General features: G+C 39.0%; 1 protein-coding gene across 7 annotated transcripts in view; it reads left to right on the forward strand.

The window, feature by feature from the left end:
- The window catches only part of TNIK (TRAF2 and NCK interacting kinase), a 442,546-nt gene that overhangs the window by 24,700 nt on the left and 391,208 nt on the right, over positions 1 to 26,638 (forward strand). For 3 of the 7 annotated variants that reach the window (XM_042955217.1, XM_042955218.1, XM_042955219.1), the window contains exon 1: positions 26,069 to 26,497. The exons of 2 other annotated variants lie outside the window; for them this stretch is intronic. In XM_042955217.1, coding sequence (XP_042811151.1) covers positions 26,441 to 26,497 — 57 coding nt within the window. In that variant the 5' untranslated portion in view covers positions 26,069 to 26,440. Of the gene's footprint in view, positions 1 to 18,490; positions 18,557 to 26,067; positions 26,498 to 26,638 lie in introns of those variants that run through there. 2 more of the 7 variants (XM_042955221.1, XM_042955216.1) reach the window with 2 other exon arrangements.

Here is a 26,638-nt window from a genome sequence, read left to right on the forward strand (position 1 = left end):
CGGCCATAACTACTATCCATTTCTGTAACGTCCCCATCATCCTAAACGGAAACTCTGTACCCATTAAACAATAACTCCCCAGCCTGGCACCCCCACAGACCATAATAACTTTTACTTGTACATGTTGTTTTATAATTTTTTACACTTAATTTTCCAGTACCTTTAACTATTCTCCAACATATTTTTTAATGACTACAAAGATTCTGTTGATTACATTATAATTTATTTAACTGGCCTCCTGTGTTTCGATATTTAAAATTAAGTACAATTCTAATTTTTCACCCTCAAAATAACACTGTACTGAACTTTCTTGCCTTTTTAAAAAATGTTTATTTATTTTTGAGAGAGAGAGAGAGAAGGAACACATGTGTGCGCATGCTTGTGCACACACGCTCAGGGAAGAGTCAGAGAGAGAGGAGGACAGAGGATCTGAAGTGGGCTCTGTGCTGACAGCAGAGAACCCAATGCAGGGCTTGAACTTAGGAGCCTTGAGATAATGACCTAAGCCAAAGTCAACACTTAACTGACTTAACGACACTTAAATGACACCCAGGCGCCACACCTTATTATTTTGTTAAGCAGTTTTTATCTTAAATCCTGTGAGGATTCGGAATCAATCATGTTGTGCCACATTTAAGATGAGGGAATATTAAGACAGTGAAACTAGTCTGCACAATACCATAATGATAAATACATGTTGTTACACATTTGTCCAAATCCATAGAATATACAACACCAAGAATGAACCGTAAGGTAAACTATGGACTTTGAGTAATTATGATGTGTCTGTGTGAGTTCATCAATTGTAACAAATGTACTCATCTGGTGGGGGATGCTGATAATTAGGGAGGTTATGCATGTGTGAAGACAGGGGATATATGGGAAATCTCTATACTTTCCTCCTAATTTTGCAGTGAACCTAAAACTACTCTAAAACATTAAGTCTTGAGGTGCCTGGCTGGCTCAGTCACTAGAGCATGTGACACTTGATCTCAGCATCCTGAGTTCAAGCACCATGTTGGGCATTAAGCTTAGTTTTAAAAAAAAATTAACTCTTTTTTTTAATTAATTAATTTATTTTGAGAGAGAGAGAGAAAGAGTGTGAGAGCATGAGTTGGGGAGGGGCAGTGAGAGAAGGAGAGAGAGAATCCCAAGCAGGCTCCACACTCAGCACTGAGCCGGCCATAGGGCTTGAACCCATGAGCTGGGAGATCATGACCTGAGCTGAAATCAAGAGTTGATGCTCAACCAATTGAGCCACCCAGGCACCCCCATTAAGTCTTAATTAAAAAAAAAAATAACGAGGAAACAGCATTCAGAGAGGTTATGAGTTGTCCAGTTTCCAAGGCTAGGGAGAGACAACGCTGTGACTAGAACCCAGGACTTCTGAGTGCATGCCACTATACTATACCATATAAGCCAATCTCTTCATTTCTCAGCTTAGCAGAGGATGGCAGTTTGAGCAGAATGAAGTATCAGGGGATAACAAGTATATGTGGAGAGATGGCCAAACCGAGCTGCCAAGTCTGGGTTAAGTGGGGAGAGTGCAGACTTATGCTAGCACAGGAAGAGGAGTTGTGAAATGCTCATGGACAGCAAGCCAAACTGGAATAACTGAAGTCAAAGAAGGCGCAGCACATGACAAGGTTGTAAAAAGCTCTGCATGCAGCTAGGAACCAAGGACAGGCACCGCCCTACTCCTTGGTCCCCAAAGAGTCCATCATGTGAAGAACTTGCCAGCATGGAACTCTCAGCCTCTGGAGTGCACCCGTGTGCTATGTGCCAACTTGTTCATTAATACAGTAGTAGTAATCGAATTTGGGCAAATGTTTTAAACAGATCTAATGGAACACACACATTTAGCCACAGCAAGGTTAAGTGGGCTAGTTAAAACTCCAGTCTTCTTTGCTCTTTGGCAAAAATGATGTTATCTTGGCAGAGAAACATTGGTATTGAAAGCAGACTGTCACTGGCCTTAAAACAATAACATTTATTATTACTTCACGAATACAATATTTTGAACAAGAAACCTTTAAAACATTAGGTTCACAGTGAACAAATAACAAAAGGGAATCTTCAAAGCAAATGATTTCTAACTTTTCAACCAGCTAATGCTGACCTTACCCATTTAACAATTTTTCATTTATATAATTTTGCTTAATTTGGGTTTCCTTAAAACCAAAGACAGAAACAAGAACTTGTGAGCTGAGAGCTTATTTGTGAGATGATCCCAAGAAGCAGAAGTGTGGAAGTTGGGAAGTTTCTAGGGAAAGGAGAAATGCCAAAAAAAATGTTTGTTGCCAAATGGGTTTCTGGGTCTTCCTCTTACAGGGGACTTCTAAGGGACTAAGTAGACCATGCATGCAGAATGGTTACATTAAGGCACGGGAGTGTTTATCCATTAACTCCCAGACGTACAGACTGGAGCTTCCCCCTGAGCGTCTGTCTCCCCGTCCAATCTCCTGCCCCCGCACTTCCAGGCTCTAGGATCTGACTGAGTAGCCCTCTGTGTTGTGAAGAAAGCTCTAAGACCCAAAGCAGACCATGCCAGGAATAGGTACTCAGGTGGGCACAGGAACTACATGGAATGAGCCATCACAGTTGCCCTGAAGTCCAGTGGGCTGAGTGTGGTTCAGAGATCACCAGGGTTTATACTTACTTCTTTTGTATTTAAACCTCTTTATTTAAAAACCAAACACACACGTGCACACACACATGCACACACACACACATGCAACAAGGACAAAGCCTTTTTTTTTTTTTTTTTGGCTAGTACAAAAAAGCAAATTAATTTTGTGTTATATTAAGTTTAGTATTGAATTAAAGACAAGAGAAATATTCATCAAGATCGTTTTTTTCAAGATTTTATTTTTTAAAGTGATCTCTACACCCAACATGGGGCTGCAATTTACAACCCAGAGATCAAGAGTCACACGCTGTACTGATGGAGCCAGCCAGGGGCCTCTATCTAGATCATTCTTCACTCAGCATCCACTAAACTTTGACATTGTAGTTGCACCCAAAGAACAGTATTGTAAAATTAGATAGTGCTCTCAACATCATTAGTCATTAGAAAAATGCAGATCAAAACCATAGTGTGATACCCCTTCATATCCATAAGGATAGCTATACTAAAAAAGATGGACAATAACAAATGTTGGCAAGAATATGAGGAGGCTGGACCTCTCATATATTACTGGTGGGAGTACAGCTGCTTTAGAAAATAGATTCGCAGTTTCTTCAACTTACATTTCCCAGATGACTACCTAGCAATTCCACTCCTAGTAAGAGGTTTGAAAACATATCATCACACAAAAACTTTCTACACAAATGTTCATAGTAAGCAAAATGGAAATGACCCAAATGTCCATCATCCGATGAATGGATAAACAAAACGTACTGTTCCATGGAATATTATTCAGCCATAAAAGGAATGAAATACTGCTGCATGTAACAGTGTGGATGGACATTGAAAATACACTAAGTGAAAGGGGCAGTTACAAAAGATCACACATTATATGATTCCATGTATATGAAATCTGAAAAGTCCAGAATAGGCAAACTCGATCTCAGGCACAAAGATCCTGTGTCCAGAGACAGAAGGCAGAGCAATTGTTGCCTGGTGCAAAGGGTAAGAATGGGTTTTAGAATCAGGCATCCCCAGGGGCGCCTGGGTGGCTCAGTCCTTTAAGCATCTGACCGGCTCAGGTCATGATCTTGCGTATTCATGAGTTCGAGCCCAGTGTCATTCTCTGGGCTCTGCTGAAGGCTCGGAGCCTGGAGCCTGCTTCAGATTCTGCTCTCTCTCTCTCTCTCTCTCTCTGCCCCTCCTCTGCTCATACTCTGTCTCTCTCAAAAATAAACATTAAAAAAATAAAAATAAATAAAAAGAATAAGGTATCCGCAGATTCAACATTACAAGCCTTGATATCTTGGACAATGTGTTTAAAAACTCCTGCCTTCAGCGTCCTCAACTTTACAATGGCAATAATAATGGCAACCTGCTGCAGAGATTAAATCGAGCAATGTGATAAGGTGTCTGACACAAAACACATTTAGTAAATGGTAAGTATTTTTACTACTACCTCTATTATTATTGTTGTTCTTATCAATAAAGAACACAGGGTGTGGAAGTGCACAGGATAAGAGATACAAAGTCGAAAATACAGTAGAAAGTGGGCACCAAACCTCCGAACAGAGATGGTGTGATAATTTGATCATTGTGGGGCACCTGGGTGGTTCGGTCAGTTAAGCGTTCCACCCTTGATCTCAGCTCAGGTCTTTGATCTTAGGTTTGTGAGTTCAAGCATCGAATTGGGCATGGAGCCTACTTTAAAAAACAAAACAAAAACAAAAAAGCTCCATCATTGTAAGACATAAGGACTGCTTTAATTAAATGAACTATTAACATGGTAAAATGTATTAAAAACCTAAGGGCAAAAGCTATAATTAGTATGGAGAACTGAGGGGAGCGTAAAGATAATTTCTACACAGTTTGAAGAGGGGTGGTGTGGACTTCTTGGGTGGAACCTCAGCCTTAGAATTCAAAATTATTTTGCCAGGTAACCTTTTTTTTTTTTAAACTTACTTATTTATGTAATCTCTACACCCAAAGTGGGCTCGAACTCATGACCCTACAATAAGAGTCTCCTGCACCTCTGATTGAGCCAGTCAGGTGGCCCTCACCAGGTATCTTTTGAGCTTGCCTCTGGGCCAGTGCTGTTACTAACATTTCCACGTTTAGTCCACCTGATAACACTAGAGGGAAGTGTCATTATTAGCCTGCTTGCTTTTCTGGAAGACTTAAATGACTTTCCCCACATCACAGGAAGTGGCATGTCACCCTTCAAACCCAGTCTGTCTAAATTCAACGTGTGTGCTGTACAAGGAAAGAAGGGGGCCAATGAGAGGGAAGAAATGAAGACAAAAATGAATCCTGAGGAAGATTAGCAGCAAGCCCTGGGCTTTCCCTTTGGATGGCCGCATCCAGGACAGTGACTTTGCTTATCCCTGGGCCTCATGCTCACTGTGTTCCCGTGCACAACTCCAGGGGACTCCATTTACGTGCCACACACTGCAAGTGGTGGCAACCAGCTGCCCGTCTCCAGCAGACTGTGTGGCAGCGGGCAAAGTTGCTTACAAAAATATTGCAAGGCCAGTGTGTATGGTGGGGCCTGGCAGTAGGAAAGGCCCCGGGAAAGGATGTTGTGATGTGATAGCCATGAACTGGAGATGTACGAAGGGTCCGACTGCAGCAGGGAAAGATGGAGGTTGGGTTCTTGGAAAGGGAAGGAAAAGGTAACTTTTTTTGGTCCTGGAAAGTTTCTGAGAGAGTAAGCCTTGGGGAACAATGCATCCCTTTAGAGAGCTGGGGCTTGGAGGAGCAGGGAGGGGGCTGGGCGGTCAGTGGGGTGAGGGACTAAAAGAGAAGAGGTGGTGAAAGAAGCCGGAGAAAGACCTTGCCTACTTTGCAGTTTTACCGAAGACTGGTTCTGAGTTGTTTTTGCTGTAGACGCTGGGGTGGAAAAGAAAATAGGTTAGTGATTGGTTCTTTCACTTCAAAAAGAAATACCCAGGAAGTTTTGATGACTCAGTAATGAAAGTGATCTCGTTTTGAAGTATGAAGCACACACGGGGAATTTTCTTTTTGTAGGTGTTTTTTTCACTGTTTGATTTTTCAAAAAAAAATTTTTTTTTGGAAATGGAAACATTTTTCCACCTCTGAGAGGTCTCAATTATGGAAGGTGTTATTTCTACCCACAAGTCAGCTCAGCAATAACTCTGTAGATTTCTCCTTTGATTTTGGATGCCTCGTTTCTGAAAGTTTCCGCAGACTTTTGGAGGCCATTCTCCTCTTACGCTCATTACAGACATGCAGTCTGACCAGGTTTCACCAAGTCACCAAATGAAAGACTGGCAGGCAAGGCTAGTCTCAAAATCCTGGATTGACCTTTAGTCTCCAACTAAAGTTATCATAATATTTTAAGATTATGGTAAACCCAACATCATATCTGAAATTTCTCAGAAAGTCTAAGTTAGGCTTGAAGGTTTTCAATGGAAGGTGGGCCAATTCAAATGCATCTGAGAAGATGTATTCATGGTAGCTTAAGCTCCAATTATACATACAATAGTTTGTTAATAATTAAAGTGTCAAAAATATAGAGAGACACCACCCTTAACATAGAGCTTTCAGATCTAAACTAATGCCCCCAAACCATAGGAAAACCAACCTGTTTTTTCAGGTGCATGAAACATGACACCAAGTTTGTGGGTTGATTGTAGTAAAGATTTTTAAGGAGGAAAACTCTCCATTGCACTGCCATATAGTAATTGCACTAATATTTCCCATCTGAATAATGCCTAGAAGTTTACACAGCTGTTTCATGTGTACTTCTTGCTTATCTGTCACAATAAAGTAGATATTAGCATTATACCTCTGGAGACTGAACAGCAGAGTAAAATGCAGCGGTTTCCAAATATTCTTGTAGCCTAGCAGAGTTTAATTAAAAAGTCATATATATAAAACCAGTGGGCCAAAGGTACCCCTTACCCCTACTTGTGGGGCCAACCACTCCCAGAAGTTTCTCTTAAGTACAATTTGAAGGCCACTAGTGAAATTTGAAAAAAAAACAAAAACAACAAAAGTTTTAAATTTGAAATTTGGACCAGCCTGATATTGATGAAAACTGTGTATATGTGTGTGTGTGTGTGTGTGTGTGTGTGTATATATATATATATATATATATATATATATATATATATATAGGCTGAAGACTACTTTGGATGCATTATTTAACCTCTCTAATTTTCAGTTTCCAATTTCTAAAATGCAAATAATAATATTGTAGAGTTCCTTGCATTGTAAATTTCTAACCTTAACCTTAACCATATCTTTGTCCCCGTTATTTGCTCAAAGTACTGAAAAAAATAACTTGGAAAATCTAAGTCTTCTGTCACCAAACTTAGGGTTTTTTCTATTCTATCATGTGACTACAGATTGTATTCTCAAGGGGCGCCTGGGTGGCTCAGTTGGTTAAGCGTCTAACTTCAGTTCAGGTCATGATCTCACAGTTTGTGAGTTCAAGCCCTGCATCAGGCTCTGCACTGACAGTGTGGAGCCTGCTTGAGAGTCTCTGTTTCCCTTTCTCTGCCCCTTCCTCTCTCTCTCTCTCTTCTCTCTCTCTGTCAAAATAAATAAATAAACTTAAAAAAAAATCAAATTAAAAAAAAAAGATTGTATTCTCAACCAGGTATGGAGGCCTTGACAGTGGCACAATGTCCTCTCCTAAAGAAACAAAATAATGTATGTCTTGTTGATAATGGTCTCCTTGTTAGAGCAGCAGAGTGACAACTGGGAAGGAATGTTTAAAGCACGTGTTCTTAACCCATGTCTGAGACCTTTTGGATGAGCTCAAGAGCTCCATGGAACGCCCTGAATTTATGGGCCAAAATTTCAGATGTGTGCAGGGGTGCCTGGCTGGTTCAATCAGTAGAGCATGAGCCCTTTTGATCTAAGGGTCATGAGTTCAAGCCCCACATTGGGCATAGAGACTAGTTAAAAAAAAATCCAAATGCATGCAGATGTGCGTATTTCTGGGGAGATGGTCCGTAGCTTCAAAATCATCAAAAGTATCCATAAAATAAGAGTAGTTTGTGACACATGGACTCTGGAGTCCGTGCCTGGATCAAGGACTTTGATGTTCCTTTTACAAACAAAGCCAGAAGTTGTTATAGCTCTTCTACTCTGTCCAACAGAGGCCTGTGATTCCCAAACATTAGCGATTTTAAGAACCCTCCTCATATAATAGCCAAATACAAATATGCCTGGGTATTAGATAATGTTAAGGAATGATGGTTTTTTAGGTGCTATTAAAGAAAACTTTTCATATAATTTCATTATAAACATATGTGAAGATTTTTCACCATTATACATTTCTATCATTCAAGGAAAAAGGTTTTATCGGGGCCTTTCAAAGATTCACTCTTATTTTATGAAAAAAGGAGACTGGTAAGATATTCAACATAGAACAGACTAAAACAAAAACAAAACCAAAAAAGGCAAAAGTCACTGGATCCTTAACTAGCAGCCATTTGGGTGAATCAATGACTGGTTTCCAGACAAGTGCTTAAGAATTTTATCAGAATGTAAATATCTTTGCAGAAAGTGGTTATGAATTACATTATGCAAAAATGTTCTGTCTCAGACCTGGCTTGGGACAAGTTTTTTTTTTTTTTTTTTTAAGTAATCTCCAGGCCCAATATGCGGCTCAAACTCATGACCCTTAGCTGAAAAGTTGCATGCTTTACCGATTGAGCCAACCTGGTGCACCATAAGTTTTCTTTTTAAGTGTGAGAGTAGTATTGTCATCCTGCCCTCTCTCTTCTTTTTTTAACTAAGATTTTGGTAAGTATTTATTGAAAGCAACAGATATTTTTTGTTTCCCAAAAGTCTACTCTAAATTTTAAGACAGGATGAGAAAATTATGAATTTATGAATTACATATTTTATTTATATTATTAGTTTTTATTTTATTTTTTCTCAGCTTTATTGAGATAAAATTGACATATAACATTGTGTAAGTTTAAAGTGCACAATATAATGATTTCATATATGTGTATATTGTGAAATGACTATCACAATAGAGTTAGTTAAAACCTCTCTCACCCCACATAATTATACTCTTTTTGTGTGTGATGAGGACATTTAAGATTGATTCTCTTAGCAACTTTTGAGTATATAATACAGTAATGTCAACTATAGCCACCATGTTGTACATTAGATCCTTAAAACTTATTCATCTTATAACTGGAAGTTTGTCCCTTTTGCACACCATTTCCCGATTCCCCAGCCCCTCACCCTCCCAGCCCCTGGAAACCACCATTCTACTCCCTGTTTCTCTGGGTTCAGCTGTGTTAGATTCCACATATGAGTGAGAATATACAATATTTGTCCTTCTCTGTCTAATTTAGTTCACTTAGCATAATGCCCCCAAAGTCCATTCATGTTGTCACAAATTGCAGGATTTCCTCCTTTCTTGTGGCTGAATAATATTCTATTTTCAACATGAAATCCATATATATCACATTTTCTTTATCCATTCATCTGTTGACAGACACTTAGATTGCTTCTTTATCTTGGCTATTGTGAGTGATGCTACAATAAACATAGGAGTGCAGCTAGCTCTTCAATATCTTATTTTCATTTCCTTTGGATATATACCCAGAAGTGGGATTGCTGGATCATATGGCATTTCTATTTTTCATTTTTTGAGGAATCTTCTCAGTGTTTTCCATAGTGGCTGTATCAGTTCACATCCCCACCAACAATGCACAGTTTCCCTTTTCTCCACACCCTCACCAACACTTGTTACCTCCTGTCTTTTTGATAATAGTCATTCTAACAGGTGTGAGGTGGTATCTCATTGAGGTGTTGGATTGGATTGCCCTGATGACAAGTCATGCTTTCATATACCTGCTCTTTACATATGACTGTTGGCCATTTGTAAGTCTTCTTTAGGAGAGTGTCTGTTTAGTTCCTCTTCCTATTTTTTGATCAAATTGTTTTTTTTTTTTCTGCTGTTTATTGAAACATTTCGTCATTCATTCATTCATTCACTCATTAATTAATTAATTCATTCATTCAGAGAGGGTGTGAGCAGGGTAGGGGCAGAGGAGGTGGGTGGAGAATCCCAAGCAGGCTCTGCACTGTCAACACAGAGCCTGATGCGAGGCTTGATCTTACAAACTGTGAGATCATGACCTGAGCTGAAATCAAGAGTTGGACACTTAAAATACTGAGCCACTCAGGTGCCTCTGTTTGTTTTTTCTTTCTTTCTTTCTTTCTTTCTTTCTTTCTTTCTTTCTTTCTTTCTTTCTTTTCTTTTCTTTTCTTTTCTTTTCTTTTTTCTACTGAGTTGTATGTGTCCTTAAATATTTTGGATAGTGACCCCTTATCAGATAGACATCTTGCTAATATTTTTTCCTATTCCATAGGTTGCCTTTTCATTTTGTTGTTTCTTTTGCTGTACAGAAAATTTTGGCATTTGATGTAGTCCCATTTGTTTATTTTTGCTTTTGTTGCTTGGGCATTTGGTGTCATATCCAAAATCATTGCCAAGCATAATGTCAAGGAGCTTTTTCCCTATGTTTTTTCCTAGGAATTTTATGGTTTGGGGTCTTATCTTTAAGTCTTTAATCCATTTGAAGTTAATTTTTGTGAATTGTTAAAGATAGGGGTCCAAATTCATTCTTCTGCATGTGATTATCCAGCTTACACAACACCATTTATTGAAGAAATCATCCTTTCCTTTTGAGTATTCTTGGCTCCCTTGTCAAACATTAGTTGACCATATATGCCATGGTTTATTTCTAGGCTCTCAACTCTGTTCTATTGGTCTATGTGTCTGGTCTTATGCCAGTGCCATACTGTTTTTCATAACTGTGGCTTTGTGATGTAGTTTCAAATCAGAAAATGTAATGTCCATAATGTAATTGTTCTTTCTCAGTATTGCTTTGGCTATTTTTGGTCTTTTGTGGTTTCATACATATTTTAGGATTTTTTTTCTATTTCTGTGACAAATGCCATTGGACTTTGATAGGGATTGCATTTTATCTATAGATGGCTTTGGGTAGTATGGACATTTTAACAATGTTAATTCTTCTGACCCACAAACATGGGATTTATTTGTATCTTCCTCAATTTCTTTCATCAAAATCTTATAGTTTTCAGGGTACAGATCTTTCATCTCCTTGGTTGAATTTATCCCTAAAGATTTTATTGTTTTTGATGCAATTGTAAATGGGATTGTTTTCTCTTTCAGGTATTTTGTTGTTAGTGTTGTAGAAATATAATTGATTTCTGTATGTTGATTTTGTATCCTGCAAGTTTACTGAATTTTTTGATTAGTTCTAACAGTTTTTGGTGGAGACTTTTGGATTTTTTTAATATATTAGATCATATCATCTCTAAACAGAGACAATTTTACTTCTTCCAATCCAATTTAGATACCTTTTCTTACTTTTTCTTGCCTAATTGCTCTGTACCATGTTGAATAGGAGTGGTAAGAATGCGCACCCTTGACTCGTTCCTGATCTTATAGAAAAAATTTCAATGTTCCATCACTGAGTATGATATTAGATGTGGGTTTGTATACATGGCCTTTATTATGTTGAGGTACATTCCTTTTATACCCAATTTGTTGAGAGTTTTTATCATTAAAGAATGTTTTATTTTGTTAAATGCTTGTTCTACATCTATTGAGATGATTATATGATTTTTATCCTGCAGTTTTCAAATGTAAAGTGTCACATTTATTGATCTGAGCATGTTGGACCATCCTGGCATCCCAGGGATAAATCCCACTTGATCATGATGTATACTTTTAATGGGCTGTGGAATTTGGTTTGCTAGTGTTTTGTTGAGAATTTTTGCATCTACATTTATCAGGGATATTGGCCTGTAGTTGTGTGTGTGTGTGTGTGTGTGTGTGTGTGTGTGTGTGTGTGTGTGTTTTGTAGTGTCCTTATGTGGCTTTAGTATTAGGGTAATGCTGGTTTCATAAAATGAGTTTAGGAATGTCCATTCCACTTTAATCTTTTTGAAAGGATTTGAGAGGGATTGGCATTATTTCTTTTAAAATGTTTGGTAGAATTCACCAGTAAAACCATCTGGTCCTCGGCTTTTCTTTGTTGGGAGGTTCTTGTATTATGATTCAATCCTCTTACTCATTACTGGTCTGTTCAAATTTTCTTTTTTCTTTTTTTTTTATAATTTATTGTAAAGGTAGCTAACATACAGTGTATTTGTGTGCTCTTGGCTTTGGGAGTAGATTCCCATGATTCATCACTTACATGAAACACCCAGTGCTCATGGTGCTGGGAGAACTGGAGAGCAACATGCAGAAGAATGAAACTGGACCACTTTCTTACACCATGAACAAAAATAAATTCAAAATGGATTAAAGACCTAAATGTGAGACAGGAAACCATCAAAACCCTAGAAGAGAAAACAGGCAACAACCTCTTTGACCATAGCCACAGCAACTTTTTACTTGACATGTCTCCAAAGGCAAGGGAATTAAAAGCAAAAAAGAACTATTGGGATCTCATCAAGATAAAAAGCTTCTGTACAGCAAATGAAACAATCAACAAAACTAAAAGGCAACCAACAGAATGGGAGAAGGAATTTCCTAATGACATATCAGATAAAGGGTTAGTATCCAAAATCTGTAAAGAACTTACCAAAGTCAACACCCAAAAAACAAAGAATCCAGTGAAGAAATGGCAGAAGACATGAATAGACACTTTTCCAAGAAGACATGCAGATGGCCAACAGACACATGAAAAGATGCTCAACATCACTCATCATCAGGAAACACAAATGAAAAACCACATTGAGATACCACCTCACACTGGTCAGAGTGGCTAAAATTAACAACTCAGGAAACAACAAATGTTGGTGAGGATGTGGAGAAAGGGGAACCCTTTTGCATTGTTGGTGGGAATGCAAACTGGTATAGTCACTCTGGAAATCAGTGTGGAAGTTCTTCAAAAAATTAAAGATTGAATTACCCTATGACCCCACAATAGTACTACAAGGAATTTATCCAAAGGATACAGGAGTGCTGATTCATAGGGTTACACATATCCCAATGTTTATAGCAGTGCTATCAACAATGGCCAAATTATGGAAAGAGCCCAAATGTCGATCAACTGATGAATGGATAAAGAAGATATGGTTTATATATACAATGGAATACTACTTGGCAACAAGAAAGAATGAAATCTTGCCATTTGCAACAATGTGGATGGAACTGGAGGGTATTATGCTAAGTGAAATTAGATAAAGACAGATATTATACGTGTGTGTGTGTGTGTGAGTGTGTGTGTGTGTGTATGTATATATATATATATTTTTATATATATTGTAACTATATATATATTTACATAACTATATGTAAATATGTATATTTACATATAGTTACATATATATTGTAACTATATATATATATATATATATATATATATATATATAGTTACAAACAATATATATATAGTTACTAACAGAGAGGGAGGCAAACCATAAGAGACTTTTAAATACAGAGAACAAACTAAGGGTGGAAGGGGGCGGGGCAGAAGGGGACAGGGAAAATGGGTGATGGGCACTGAGGAGGGCACTTGTTAGGATGTTCAAATTTTCTATTTCTTCATGATTCAGCCTTAGTATGTTTCTAGGAATTTATCTACTTCTTCCAGCCTATCCAATTTGCTATACTCTCCTCTTTTTAAATAATAAACTTAAAAAAATTAGAATAATTTTAGATTTACCAAAATATTGCAAAGGCAGTACAGAATTCCTATATACCCCAGACCCAGTTTCCCCTAATGTGACATTTTACATTACTCTGATATACTTGTCGCTGCTAAGGAACCAATACTGATACATTACTATTAGCTAAACTATATATATATATATATATATATATATATATATATATATTATATATATATATATATCATATATATATTATATATATATCTATATATATTATATATATATTCATATATAGTTTTATATATGAATATAAATATTTATATATATAATATAAATATGAATATAAATATTTATATATATATTTATATATGAATATATATATATATATTTTAAATCTTACTAGTGCCTTTCTATATACTATCAAGGGTATATTCTATCAATATGACTTATCATTGATGATGTTAACCTTAATTACTTGGCCAAGGTAGTGTTTGCTGTTTGCTAGATTTTTCCACTGTAGAGTTACTTTCACCCCTTTTTCCATACACTATTCTTTGGAAACAAGTCAATGAGCCCAATCCACACTCACCCTCCCCCCTTATTAGCTACATACTGAAATATTTAGACATGAAATAACATGATTTTAAACATATGTTTAAAAATATTTTAGCAAGAAAAAAAAGCATAGAGAGGGGAGACTGATAAAATTAACTATGGTGTTATGCATATGACTGTAGAAGCAGGGAATATATATACTAGAAGACACAGAATTTAAAGCAAATTTTTGGGGCCTCCTTCACTGAGAGATCACCTACAGCATGTATAATGTCTAGAGTATCTATCTAACCAGCTTTAGGATACTTTTTTTTTTCTTCGTAATCTGGACCCTGACCCTAAATTCCTGCCACCCCACCCCTCTCAGCTCTTCTTATACCTGTGCATTAACCTAATAAATTTCATTACATTTATTAAATTGGATTTTGTCTCTTATTAATATGGATTGAACGTTTGTGTTATCCCCCCAACTCCAAATTATATGTTAAAATCCCAACCCACAAGATGATGGTATTTGGAGGTTGGCTCTTTTGGGAGGTGATTAGGTCATGAGGGTGGGGCTCTCCTGACTAAGATTCATCCTCTTATAAGAGACCCCAGAGAGATGGTTTGCCCCTTCTACCTTTTGAGGACATAGTGAAAAGACAGCTGTCTATGGGGAAGCCGACTCTCACCAGATGCTGCATCAACCAGTACCTTGATCTTGGACTTCCCAGCCTCTAGGATGATGAGAAATAAATTTCTGTTGTTTATAAGCTACCCAGTGTATGGCATTTTGTTATAGCATCCCAAACAGACCAAAATATTTGCAGAGCATAATTTACTCACATTATTCCTTTGGTCTAGCCAAGTAAGGTCCTTGCTTATCAAAGATGCTCAATAAATATTTGGGAATGGGTGAAAAAAAATCACCTGGGCAGGTACTAGTTTCAAGGTGAAAATTCCTGGACCCTGCTCCCCCAAGATTCTGGGAATCTACATGTTAATTAAGCCCTGTCTCCCTGTTTGATAGAAGTGCTTCATGGACCATGCTTTTAGAAACACTGACTAAATAAATTACAAAGACAGAGACCATCTTGATGATCCCTGTGTTTAATACATGTTTCTGATGAATGGATACACTAATGAGTGAATGAATTTGTATTCTTTGTGAATGGATGGAAAGAGTATATCCACAACTAATTTTTGTTATCAGCTTTTGACACAGTCGTAGCTGTTGGTCAATTGCTTTATTCTCAAAATCAACTATTCATGCAAAATCATAAAAAGTATAAAAATGATGACACTTAAAGGGTTTAAAAGACTTTCCCAAATTTTCTGGCTTCAAGGTGGCTAGTTCTGTCCATCTTTACCAATTTCTTCACTACACTGATTTATTGATTAGCTTTATAACCACCACTTTATTGCTGGCATTATGCGAGGCACTACAGAAATAGAGCTGAATAAGAAAATTCCTGGGGTGCCTGGGTGGCTCAGTCGGTTAAACATCTGAATTCGGCTCAGGTCATGATCTTGCAGTTCATGAGTTCAAGCCCTTCATTAGGCTCTGTGCTGACAGCTCAGAGTCTGGAGCCTGCTTCAGACTCTATGTTTCTCTCTCTCTGTCCCTCCCCCATTCACACTCTGTTGCTGTCTCTCTCTCTCAAAAATAAATAAACATTAAAACATTTTTAAAAAATTCTTTGTATTCAACAGTTTCATGGTGGAAAAGAAAATCAACAGCTACAATACAATGTTTTAAATGTTATAAGAGAGAGAACACATTTTCCAGTGTAGTCTTTACAAGTCGTCCATGTAATTGCATGACCAGAGGGTGTTAAATCTCTAGAAATGTTTGGCCTCTACCTTTTGTGGCCAAGTGATCAAAATAAATACCTATTCCTCATTTTGTTGCCTGGGTTCTGTGGCTTAAAGATTCCACTCAGACAAGCTTCTTGGCTCCATTTGTGGCTCCTCCTCCCACGCTAGAGCCAGCACCAGGCATGGCAAACCTACTCATTTAGCTTGGAGCTCTCAGGCAGCCCACACATTAAGGGAAATACGATCAGTTATATTCTTTACAGTTTCCTTAAGATAAAAAGCACAACACAAGTGGATAGTACTTTAAATGTCTGGGTTGCAATATGGTATAGTAGAAGGAATAGAGAATCAGGAATGGGGGGGGAACAATAACAATAAAAACACAGCCTTTCTTCTTTTGCTCTCCCCCGACTTTTTTTTTTTTTTTTTTTTTTTTTACATAAAGCTTTCAGTCCCAGAGCCCTTTTGTTAACTCTTTGACATTGAGCAAGTCACAGAGTCTCTGAACCTTGGTTTCCTTATCTATAAAATGAGAGGGTGGGACCTGGTTATATCTAATGTTCCTTCCAGCTTTAAAAGTATGATAAAAGCTTTTATCTACCCTATGACTTCATGTTAAGATCCATCTGGCTACTCCTCCCCTCTCCCAGCTCTGGGCTAACCTATGGGATTGTGCCGTGAAAATATATGGACATGAATGAAAAACTGAAAATTATTTTGTGTATGTTGGGGCATGAGGAGCTTAGAGTCTAACATTTAAAAAGATACAATCCTGGGGTTCCTGGGTGGCTCAGTGGGTTAAGCAACTGACTCTTGGTTTCAGCTCAGGTCACGGTTTGGGAGCTTGAGCCCTGCATCAGACTCTGTGCTGACAGTGCAGAGCCTACCTGACATTCTCTCTCTCCCTCTCTCTCTGCCCCTCCCTCCTCTAAACAAACAAACAAACAAACAAACAAACAAACAAACCTTTGAGAATTTAAAAAGTATTAAAAAAAAAAAAGATACAGTCCTGTAGAAAAGTTACACAGAACAAGTGGAAACTAGTGGAGATAGCCACGAGGAAGCAAAGCACCACAGGCTTTTGACACATTCTGGACAGGATTGGTGGTCAGAATACATGTCCCTTCATCATTTCTATTCAAGTATGTTTGGTCATTGACCAGAAATTTAAGGAATGCTTACTGTTGCAAGACACTAGGTTAGGTCCTAAAAATATTGAGAGAAAACCAAGCTGAAAACTCCATTACTGGGCTAGAATATAGGTAAAATTAAAACTGTTTTAAGATTTAAGGAGATCAAGCAACTTCTAAAAAAATGATAAGTAATTAAAATTTTATTTTATTTCTTTTTCAAGTTGTTATTAAATTCCAGTTAGTTAACATACAGTGTAATAACAAGTAAACTTTTATAATAAATATTGAAGGATTACAGCTGCATATTAAAATTTCTATACATATTTGTTGTTAAGAATTTCCCAAAGAATGAAAACAGAAAATGCTGTTTTGAAAGGGCTTGCCAAATTTTTAGTAAAAATAGTTTTCTGTATTTGGAGAAAGTGTAATACTGATATTTTAGATAAAGTATTGTGTTTGTCTTTGGACTTAAATGGTACTAGATAATTATGAAAATTGTTCTGTACCCATTTAATACAAAAGTGATGTAGTCACCTGGCATTATTATTTCAATGGTGACCAAGGTTAAAAAAAATCTACCTTATCTATCTACCTGAAAAAAAAAAATGAGAATTGTAAAACAGCTATATTATTTTTATTTTTCTATTTTGGGATTTGATCTCAAGCAGATCAACTCCAGGGACCATGGTCTTCATTTTAGATCATGCTGTACAGAATACAGCAAATTACATTTCAGGCTCCTAAATACTGTGAGGTCCAGGACACAAAGGGAAGGAAGAAAGGGTAAGAGGAATTACAACCAATTGCAGAAGAATGAAGAATGCTACCGATGGACAGAGATGGAGCCTGTGTGGCTGAAAACAGTGGTAATGTTAGTGAAGGTTACTACAAAGCTAGAAAGAGAGGGTTTGTAATTGGACAATGGGAAATGGAGTTTCATTTTCTAAGGCAGAGCTGTTTAAGATGATGATAAATTTCGGTTCGGGTTCCTGGGAGCAAATTTAAGTTCTGTGAGAGACAATGGTCATTCTAGTGAAGAAATTCCAAGAATTATGAATCACTTATTTAGATAAATCTGTGACATGAATATTGAAATCTCCTAGTAACACTGTCTGAGAATGTGGTATCTATGATTGCTGCCTTTTGGAAAGTATCAACCTTTCCTGTGTGGCCTGGTCAAATTTTGTTAATTTCCCATGGCAGATTTGGAAAGCGTGTATATCCTTAGTTTACTGTGCTTCTTTTGCTTTGCTTTCACCTACTCTGAGAGATTCTGTCTTTCAATAAGGAAACTTAAATACGTCTTATTCTGATATTTCATTTGTGCTTATATCTGCTCCATTATTCTTTGGTTGCAATCAACAGCAGAAACCAACTCTGGTCAACATGAACAAGTGGCAGAGCTATTGAGGACAGAAAACTGATAGAAAGGTTGGAAGCATGCAGTAGGTCTTAATTTCTACAGGTACTGAAACAACTTTTTCCATCCCACATGCTCTTCTTTAACGTGACTTAGACACTCCTCCCATCAAGAGATGGGAAATAGGCATCTCCCTTTTCAATCTAGGTAGATTTGTGACAATGGCAGAATTAAAGTCACATGACTTCTGAGGCTAGGTCATAAAAGGTGATATAACTTCTGTCTGGTTTTTATGGGATACTTGTTCTTGAAATTTAGCCACCATGCCAGAAGTCCCAACAGCCCTTGGAGAGACCAACCTGGAGAGGAACCAAAGTTTCTAGCCATCAGCTTTGGCTGAACCCTCAGCAGGTAGCCCATCACCAAACTTACTAGGTAAGTGAGTGAGCCATTTCAGAAGTTGGTCATCCAGCTGTAGCTGATGGTCTGTGGAGCACGTGAGCCTTCCCCACCAAACCCTGTCCAGATTACAGATTTGTGAGCTAAGAGTTAATTGTTGTTTTATTCACTAAGTTTTGAAGTGGTTCTTTGCACAGCCATAGGTAACTAGCCCAGAGAGCCAAGATTAAAAATGGGCAGGAAGCAAGGTGACTTCTGAGAAACAGAAAGGAAGAATGGACTCTGGCAAATCCCTATGGGTAGAGTACCACAAATGGAATGAATGACGACTAACCATTTTCATTCTTCTTGCCATTCTTCTAAAGTTCCAGGTTTTTATGAAGGGGGCCGCTTCAGTTCTGCTTTCAGATACCCACTCACCTTTTGACTCCCAGTGGGCAGAAAACCTAAGAAATAGCACCAGTAATCTGTAACCACAGGGAGACAACCATTCAAAAGGGAATATGGATACAGTATGTCTTGTAGTTTTCTATCATTGCTGTGATGAATGACCACAAACTTAGTGGCTTTAAACAACACAAATTTATTATCTTACACTCTGGAAATCAGCAAGTCAAAATGTGTCTCGTGGGGCTAAAATTAAGATGTCAGCAGAGCTGCATCCCTTTCTGGAGGTGCGAGGGGAGAATCTGGGTTTTATTTTGCCTCGACAGCTTCTACAGGTGTTTGCATTCCTTCGCTTATGGCCCCTGCCTTCATTTTCAAAGGCAGTAATGTTGCATTTCTCTGTGCCTTTCTTCTATGGCACATCTTCCTCTAGGTCTCCTTTTCTGCCTCCCTTTTCATTACTTTTAAGCACCCCTGTTATTACATGGGTCTCTCCTTGATAATTTAGGATACTCTTTTCATCTTAAATTCCTTAATTGAATCACATCTGCAAAGTCCCTCTTGCCATCTAAGATAGCATACTTGTAGGTTTTGGGCACTGGAACATAGACATCTTTGGGGAGCTATTAGTCTACCTACCATGGTTTACAAAAGCAAAATGGATACTGGGTCAGCTCACCACTCCAAACATATGTCCTTTATACTAGTCAATCTCAATGGTTTATATTTTCTTTCTTCATTTTATTCAATTCTTCAAACTATCCTTGTTCCATTTTTCCACTCAACTAGTTTGTAACTTAAACATCCAATTTATATTTGCCTATGTGGTGACCCTTATATTTATCATGCGTAACTGACTTACATTTTTCTGTTTAGAGATTGTATCCAAGTATATCTCCAAATAAGATAAAAAAAAAATATCTTTGCCTGGTTTTCTCTCTCTCTTTTTTTAAACTTGTAAGATTATTTTATTTAATTTTAATTTTATTATTTTTTTAGAGAGAGAGAGAGAGAGCAGGTGAGGGGGAGAGGGAAAAGGAGAGAGGAAATCTCAAGCAGGCTCCATACTTAGCAGGGAGCCTGAAGTGGGGCTTGATCCTAGGACCCTGAGATCATGACTTGAGCCAAAGTCAAGAGTCAGGTGCTCAACTGACTGAGCCACCCACGTGCCCTGATAAGATCATTTTAGTTATAAGTTATCATTATTTCATTTTTACTTTGTGAATCAGCAATGATAAAGACAATGAATAGTTTTAATTTTTATTTCCTGTAACAAGAAGTATTTGGTTACAAATAACAGAATACGTTTGGGGCACCTGGGTGGCTCAGTCGGTTAAGCACCACTTTGGCTCAAGTCATGATCTCATAGTTTGTAGGTTTGAATCCTGCATCAGGCTCTCTGCTGTTAGCTCAGAGCCTGGAGCCTGCTTCGCATTCTGTGTCTTCTCTCTCCCTGCCTCTCCCCCACTCACACTGTCTCTCTCTCTCAAAAATAAAACAGACATTAAAAAATATAACAGAATACTCAACTAATGGTGGCTTAAACAAAATGAGAAAAACCTATGTCTCATGAGAAGGAGTTCAGACAGGTTGCCCCTGGATTAGTTAATTGAGTGGCTCAATGATGTCATTAAACATCCAGATGCTACTCCTCTTTTGTTTTCTTTCCCAAGTTCATCCTGCCCTGCTAGGGAGATGGCTGTTATAGCTCTAGCAATTATGTCCACACAAACCCTGTCTGAAGACAATGTATTAGTTACCCCTTACTGTATAACAAATCAAATGGCTTAAAACAACAGTAAAATTCATGATCTCTCATGGTTTCTGTGGGTCAGGGATTTGGGAACAGCTGGATTGAACTGTCCTAGTTCAGGGAGGAACTTCACGAAATTGCAGTCAGAGCTGGAATTGCAGTCATCTGAAGGCTTGATTGGGCTGGAACATCCACTTCAAGGCTCACCCACAAGTCTGGCAAGGGGCATGAATGTCCACAGGATGTGATGAATGACTCCCCCTAGAGCAGTGATCTTGCCTGCCAGGAGACATCTAACAATGCCTGGAGATATTTTTGGTTGTCACAACTGGGAAGGTGTTACTGAGAGCTAGTGGGTAGAGACCAGAATTCTGCTAAACATCATACACTATAGGGTAGCCCCCTACAACAAGAGTTATCAGACCTCAAATGTCAATAGTGTTGAGGTTGAAAAACATGGCGTTCAAGCATATGAACCAAGAAAACAAGGTAAAAGCTGAAATGCCTCTTATTACCCAGCTATATTCTATATTAGAGGGACCTACACAAGGGTGGAGATACCAGGAGGTGAGGCTTGTTGGAAGCCATCTTGGAGAATGGTTGCCACAGGCAGAAAGCTTTTCCTGGCCCTCTTCTCTTCCCTTTGGTCCCTTCTTTTCTTTTTTCAGTTTTCAAACAGGAAAACCATTTTTATAAGACACACCAGACTTTTCTTCACTCCCCTTTAGTCAGTGTTGCAAGATATGTTTGTCCCGTTATCCCATACGTTAGAATGCTTTGTCCTAGGGACAAAGCACTGGAAAGGGGTGTTGCTGATGAGAAATAGGTGATCTGGTTAGAATTTTCTTTCTATCCCTGATGCTCTGAAATTCCATCATGATATGTTCAAGTGTGGTATTTTTTAACTTATGCACTCTATAGGAGATTTTAGCCTGAAGATACGGGACCATTTTCTATTATTTCTCTGAGTATTCCCTCCTATCTATTCTCTAGATCTCCTATCAGATGAAGGTTGGAACTTCTGGATTTATGCTCCATATTACTTAAATTCTTACTCTGTTTCTACATACTTTCTTCTGCAATTTGGGATCAAACTGGGCCCAATCTTCTAGATAACAAATTCACTCTTCAGTTCAGCTTGAGTCAGTATAGCATGATGATTAAGAGCTTGAGTTCAAATCCTGGTTCAGTCATTTATTACTGTGTTGCCTTGAGTATGTTAATTAAACTTTTAAGTCTTCAGTTTACTCATATGTAAAGTGAATATGCTAATATTATTGCCTACTTTGGAAGATTATAAAGATTAAATATGTTAATGCATGAATGCTTAAAGGAGTATCTGCAGCATAGTATTACTTTCTATTGTTCAATCTATATATTCATTTTAAAAATTTCAATTAATATACTAATTATTCATCTAACTGGTTTGTTTGCATAATAACTTGGTTGTTTTATGACTGTAAGATCCTGTATTATTTTTTGAGGATAAAACATATATGTTATAAAACTCATTTTTAACAGTAACTTTGGGTTTTCAATCTGTTTGTTGATTGGAGTTGGTTCTTCTCTTTCAAAGTAATAGATTTTTAGAAATGATTGGTGATTCAGGGCTGTCTACTCATCTTAGTGTTTGAAAATCTCATTTGCCTATCTGTGGTACCAGTTCTATATTCTGAGTGCTTGCTTTGCTGACTGGGGTGGAAAGTGGAGCAGCAAATGTCTTGCAGCGCGGGGGATGCAGGTACTTCACCTTCTGTGTGTATGCGTGTGTGTGGTTTCCTTTCTCCTGGCAATCGGTGAGCAGCTCCTTGGGGTGATACCTGGTCTCCTTGGCCCAAGCACCTATACTTATGGAGAGCATGTGTCAGCACTGGGGGTGGACATGTGTACCTGCTGATTCTCATGATCTTGCTTGATTTTCTTCATATCACTTATCACCATCTAAAATAATGTTAGTAATGGATTATTTACAATTTTATTATTTGCCTCTGTGAAAGCAAATCTTCAGGACTTGGTATTGTGACTGGCACAGTAAATGATTTATATATGTATGGAATGAATGAAAGAATGGATTAATGGGTTTAGTTACCGTGATGAAAGTCCCAGTTCCTTGTAGCCACTGCCTCTGAGCTTGAAGCCTTCCCAGCTCTCACCCTGGTCCTACCCTGTACAGTTTTGGTTTACAGATCTACTGGCAATCAAATCCTATTTGCTTTATATAATCTAGGAAGTCCTCTGAATTGCTAGACCACTGATACTGTCTTTATTGTCTTCTAGAACTCTAATGAATTTTTAAAAATATATTTTCTGTTATATCTAGGGATTTGTGGTAACAGAAGATATACAGAGTGTGCTTTTAAAAGTTCCACAAGCTGTGTTACTGATTTCCAGTGTTTATTTTAGTTGGAGCATGGATATGGCATTAAATAACATTGAATCTAATAGAGGGAACACAACCCTCTTTGGGATTCTCTCTTTTTTTATAAATATTTTTAAAATATAAAAATATTTCAAATATACAAAAAGATCCAGAGAACAATATAATAAATATGAATTAGTAACTATTCAGATCTAACAATTCCAAACATTTAGCAATATTTGCTAGAGATCTTTTTTTCTTTTTAATAAATTAGGTCTTATTGTTGGATCCTCCTTTGTACCTTCCCATTCCACTTCTCCCTTGTCACTGTCCTGAAGTTGATCTGTGTCCTTCCAGCCTATGCCCATGCTTTTTATAGTTGGCTATACATTTACAGACATAAACAGCATATCGTATTGTTTTACAGGCTTTCAAATTGAACATAAATGATATCAGTTCTTTCAATCCTTCAGATTACATGAAGAGGAAAAATCTCACTTTGGTCAAATTTTGAATGCCTTTTCTGGCATTTATTAACTCCTCTTTTTAACAAAGGAAGAGCAAGCCCTAGGCTGGAAGCCTGGAGCAGGCAATGATAGCTAGAATTAAGTAATATTTATCTTCCATTGTATTTATTTTGATGGTTTTCTTTTATTTTTTTTAGCAAGTATTGCTAGCTTTCCATTTATAGTAGTCATTTATGTTTCCTTTTAAATTAAATAAGAAAAAAAGAAAAGTATGGATTTAGAGAAAAATATTAAGCAGATAATAAATAGTATGGGGGTTCACAGACACGGCAAAAAAATAGGGGTTTGTATTGGAATGGCTGAAATTTGATACACACTTGACCTAAAGGATAAAGTCCAAGTTCCTTAATGGGACATGCAGAGTGCTACCTGATCTGACCTTTGCTTCCCTTCTCAGTCCAGTCACCACTACTACCTAGCCTCCAGCACAAACAGCCTGGAGTTTGCTCCTTCCCTTACTAGCTGAAGGTGGCCTGGCTATTGCAACCTTTCCTTTTATGGTATTTCCTGCATCCATCACCACCCCATTCCCCCCCCCCCCCACACCTCCACCTGACTCTCAGCTCAACCAGTCAGCATCCAGGAAGCCCTCCCCCATCACTGGATTGAACATATAGTCTTCCAATTCTAAATCCAAGGGTGGAATTTAGTGCGTTTCACGGCATCCTCATGGCCTGAGCAGCTTACTAAGGTGGAAGAGACCATTCATCCATCTGTGATGTTTCAGATAAAAATCTGGGGTATAAAATGAAGGTTATCCATGAAAAAAAATTTTTATCTCATTTTTCCTATGTCTGGAGTTTTAAAAATAGTTATATTCACAGATCTAAATACCTGATCTTAAATTAATGATTTCTTTCAACATGAGAAAGAAATACATTACTTTGTCATGTAGATTAAGGGTAAAAAAGGGACAGAGAAGGGAAAAATAAGGACCATGATGGGAAATGGTAGGTTTTTTATGTCATTTCTACATGCCTTGGTGGCTTGCTGCACCTTATTTACTGTCTTAAGCTGGACGATCTTATTAGAAAATGATAGGTCAAATCGAGCGTTCTGAATATAACATGATTAAACGTTTGACATTTTAAGGGCAAATCTCCTAAGTAACTGTGTGGCCATTGAGATGTTAGAACAATTCTTCAGTTTCATGATCCCCAGTGCATACAGATAAGTACAATAATGTTAACAACAACAAAAAGCAGGGCGCAAACCGAATGCTGTTTCTAAGTCTTCCAGTGTCTGCAGTCCTGATGAACTAACTGCATTGGCTTCCGTTCATTCATTCAAAAGTCTTTTTCTGAAACTGACATTCACACCACAGGATTAAGAAGCCCTCACTGCACTTGGCTAGATGTAAACTCCCATTTTAACAGACGTGCAGATACTGCTGTATTTGGGGGGAAAGTTCAAATTTAGCTTTTCTTCCCATGTATTTCGCGTGGCCAAAGCTGGAGGGGAAGGGGGGGGGGCGGGTCGGGGGGCTGGGGGAAGTGACTTCATACTTTTGATTACGGAATATCATGTTTACCACTGTAAACGTTCAGCCTTGAAATGAGAAAGCGGGTGGAGCGAAATCGCTCTCACCCGGTGCATTTTGTATGTTACATCTCACCCACCAGCTAAACTTTCTCCATCAGTCTGAGTAGGTCAGCCACGAAAACGCTGCCTGAAAGGGAAATGCAGCGTCCTGAGGCGGCGAGTGCTGCCTTACCCCGTGTTCCCTTTGGAGTTACCTGAAGCATTCAGCTCTTGCACCCAGAGAAAAAGCTTCTCGTTTCAATTCGGTCGTTTCCGTGGGGAATTGCGGTACGGGCAAGTCCTGGGTGTGGCGATGCCAACAAGGAACTCAGATGTCCGTTTTCCCGCTTCTGGTAAACCTTCCTAGCCCTTGACCCGCGAGTGACCGGCCCTCCAGACCCGCCTTCCGGGATCCCGGGGGTCGCTGGCTGACCCACCCGCCCCCATTGCAAATCGCTGGAGCGCAGGGTACGAGTGCGCTTCTCCCCCATTCGTTCCGCGCCTGGAGGCGGATCCCCTTCCCTGCACACAAGTCCTTATATGCACCGGTTGCACCAGCCCGCGTTACTCCAGCCCCACAAATAATTAATGGAGGAGGGAGGCCGTCACTCTTTTTTTTTTTTTTTTTTTTCCTTCTGGATTTTTTCAGCGCTAGAGCATTTGAACCGAACCGAAACCCCCCACCCCCCCAATGCGATTGAGGGCCATTGTGCTGCAGTGCACGAATTGGACACACAAAATAAAGCCCCTTTGCCCCTACGATAAACACGGCAGGGTCCAGGAACAGCTTTTCAGATCCATCCAGATTAGCCTGCAAAAGCTTGGGCGGAAAGGGTGCGCGCCCTTCCCCCAACCACGCTGGTGCAGAGGGACCGGGTCAGGAAGCGCGGCCTCTCCCCAGTCGGAGACCACGCCTCCTCCGCCTTCCACCCCCCCCCCCCTTTACTCCTCCCAGGAAGCGGTGATAGACAGTTCTGTGTGGTTCTCCACCCCCACCCCCCAGCAGAGTGGAGGAGTTGATGTGTCTCATTATAACAGCCAATGCAGCCGCCATCCACGCACAAGCAAAGAAGCATGTCCCATTTAAATACACCCACGCAGCCCCAGCGCCCTTAGCTGAGCAGGGCGCGCAGCCCACACGCACCGCGGCTCCGGGCTTGGAGATCAACGCAGGTTGGGCTCCCTGACCCGGAGGACCGACGCTCGGGGGATCGGGATCGGGCGCTGCGGGGCCGGGGTGGGCTGGGGAGGCTGGGCCCGGGGCCTCTGGCGCGACACCCGCATGAGGACGCGAGTAAAATAGACCAAGGTGGAATTTCCAAGGGAGAAGCTTCAGGGTGGTTTTGGACCATTTCTCCCGCGAAGAAGTAGACATGGCGAGCGACTCCCCGGCTCGTAGCCTGGATGAAATCGATCTCTCGGCTCTGAGGGTGAGTAGAACATGTTTTCTGATTTCTTCCCAGCGGTTTGTTTCGGGGTGAACGGGCTCGGTGCGTGAACCCGGGCGGGGGCTACTGGGCAGAGGGAGAATGCGACTCGGAGAGAACCTGGCTTCTGGTTTTGATTCGGGG

This window comes from Panthera leo, chromosome C2 (genome assembly GCF_018350215.1).
Source record: "Panthera leo isolate Ple1 chromosome C2, P.leo_Ple1_pat1.1, whole genome shotgun sequence".
NCBI lineage: Eukaryota > Metazoa > Chordata > Mammalia > Carnivora > Felidae > Panthera > Panthera leo.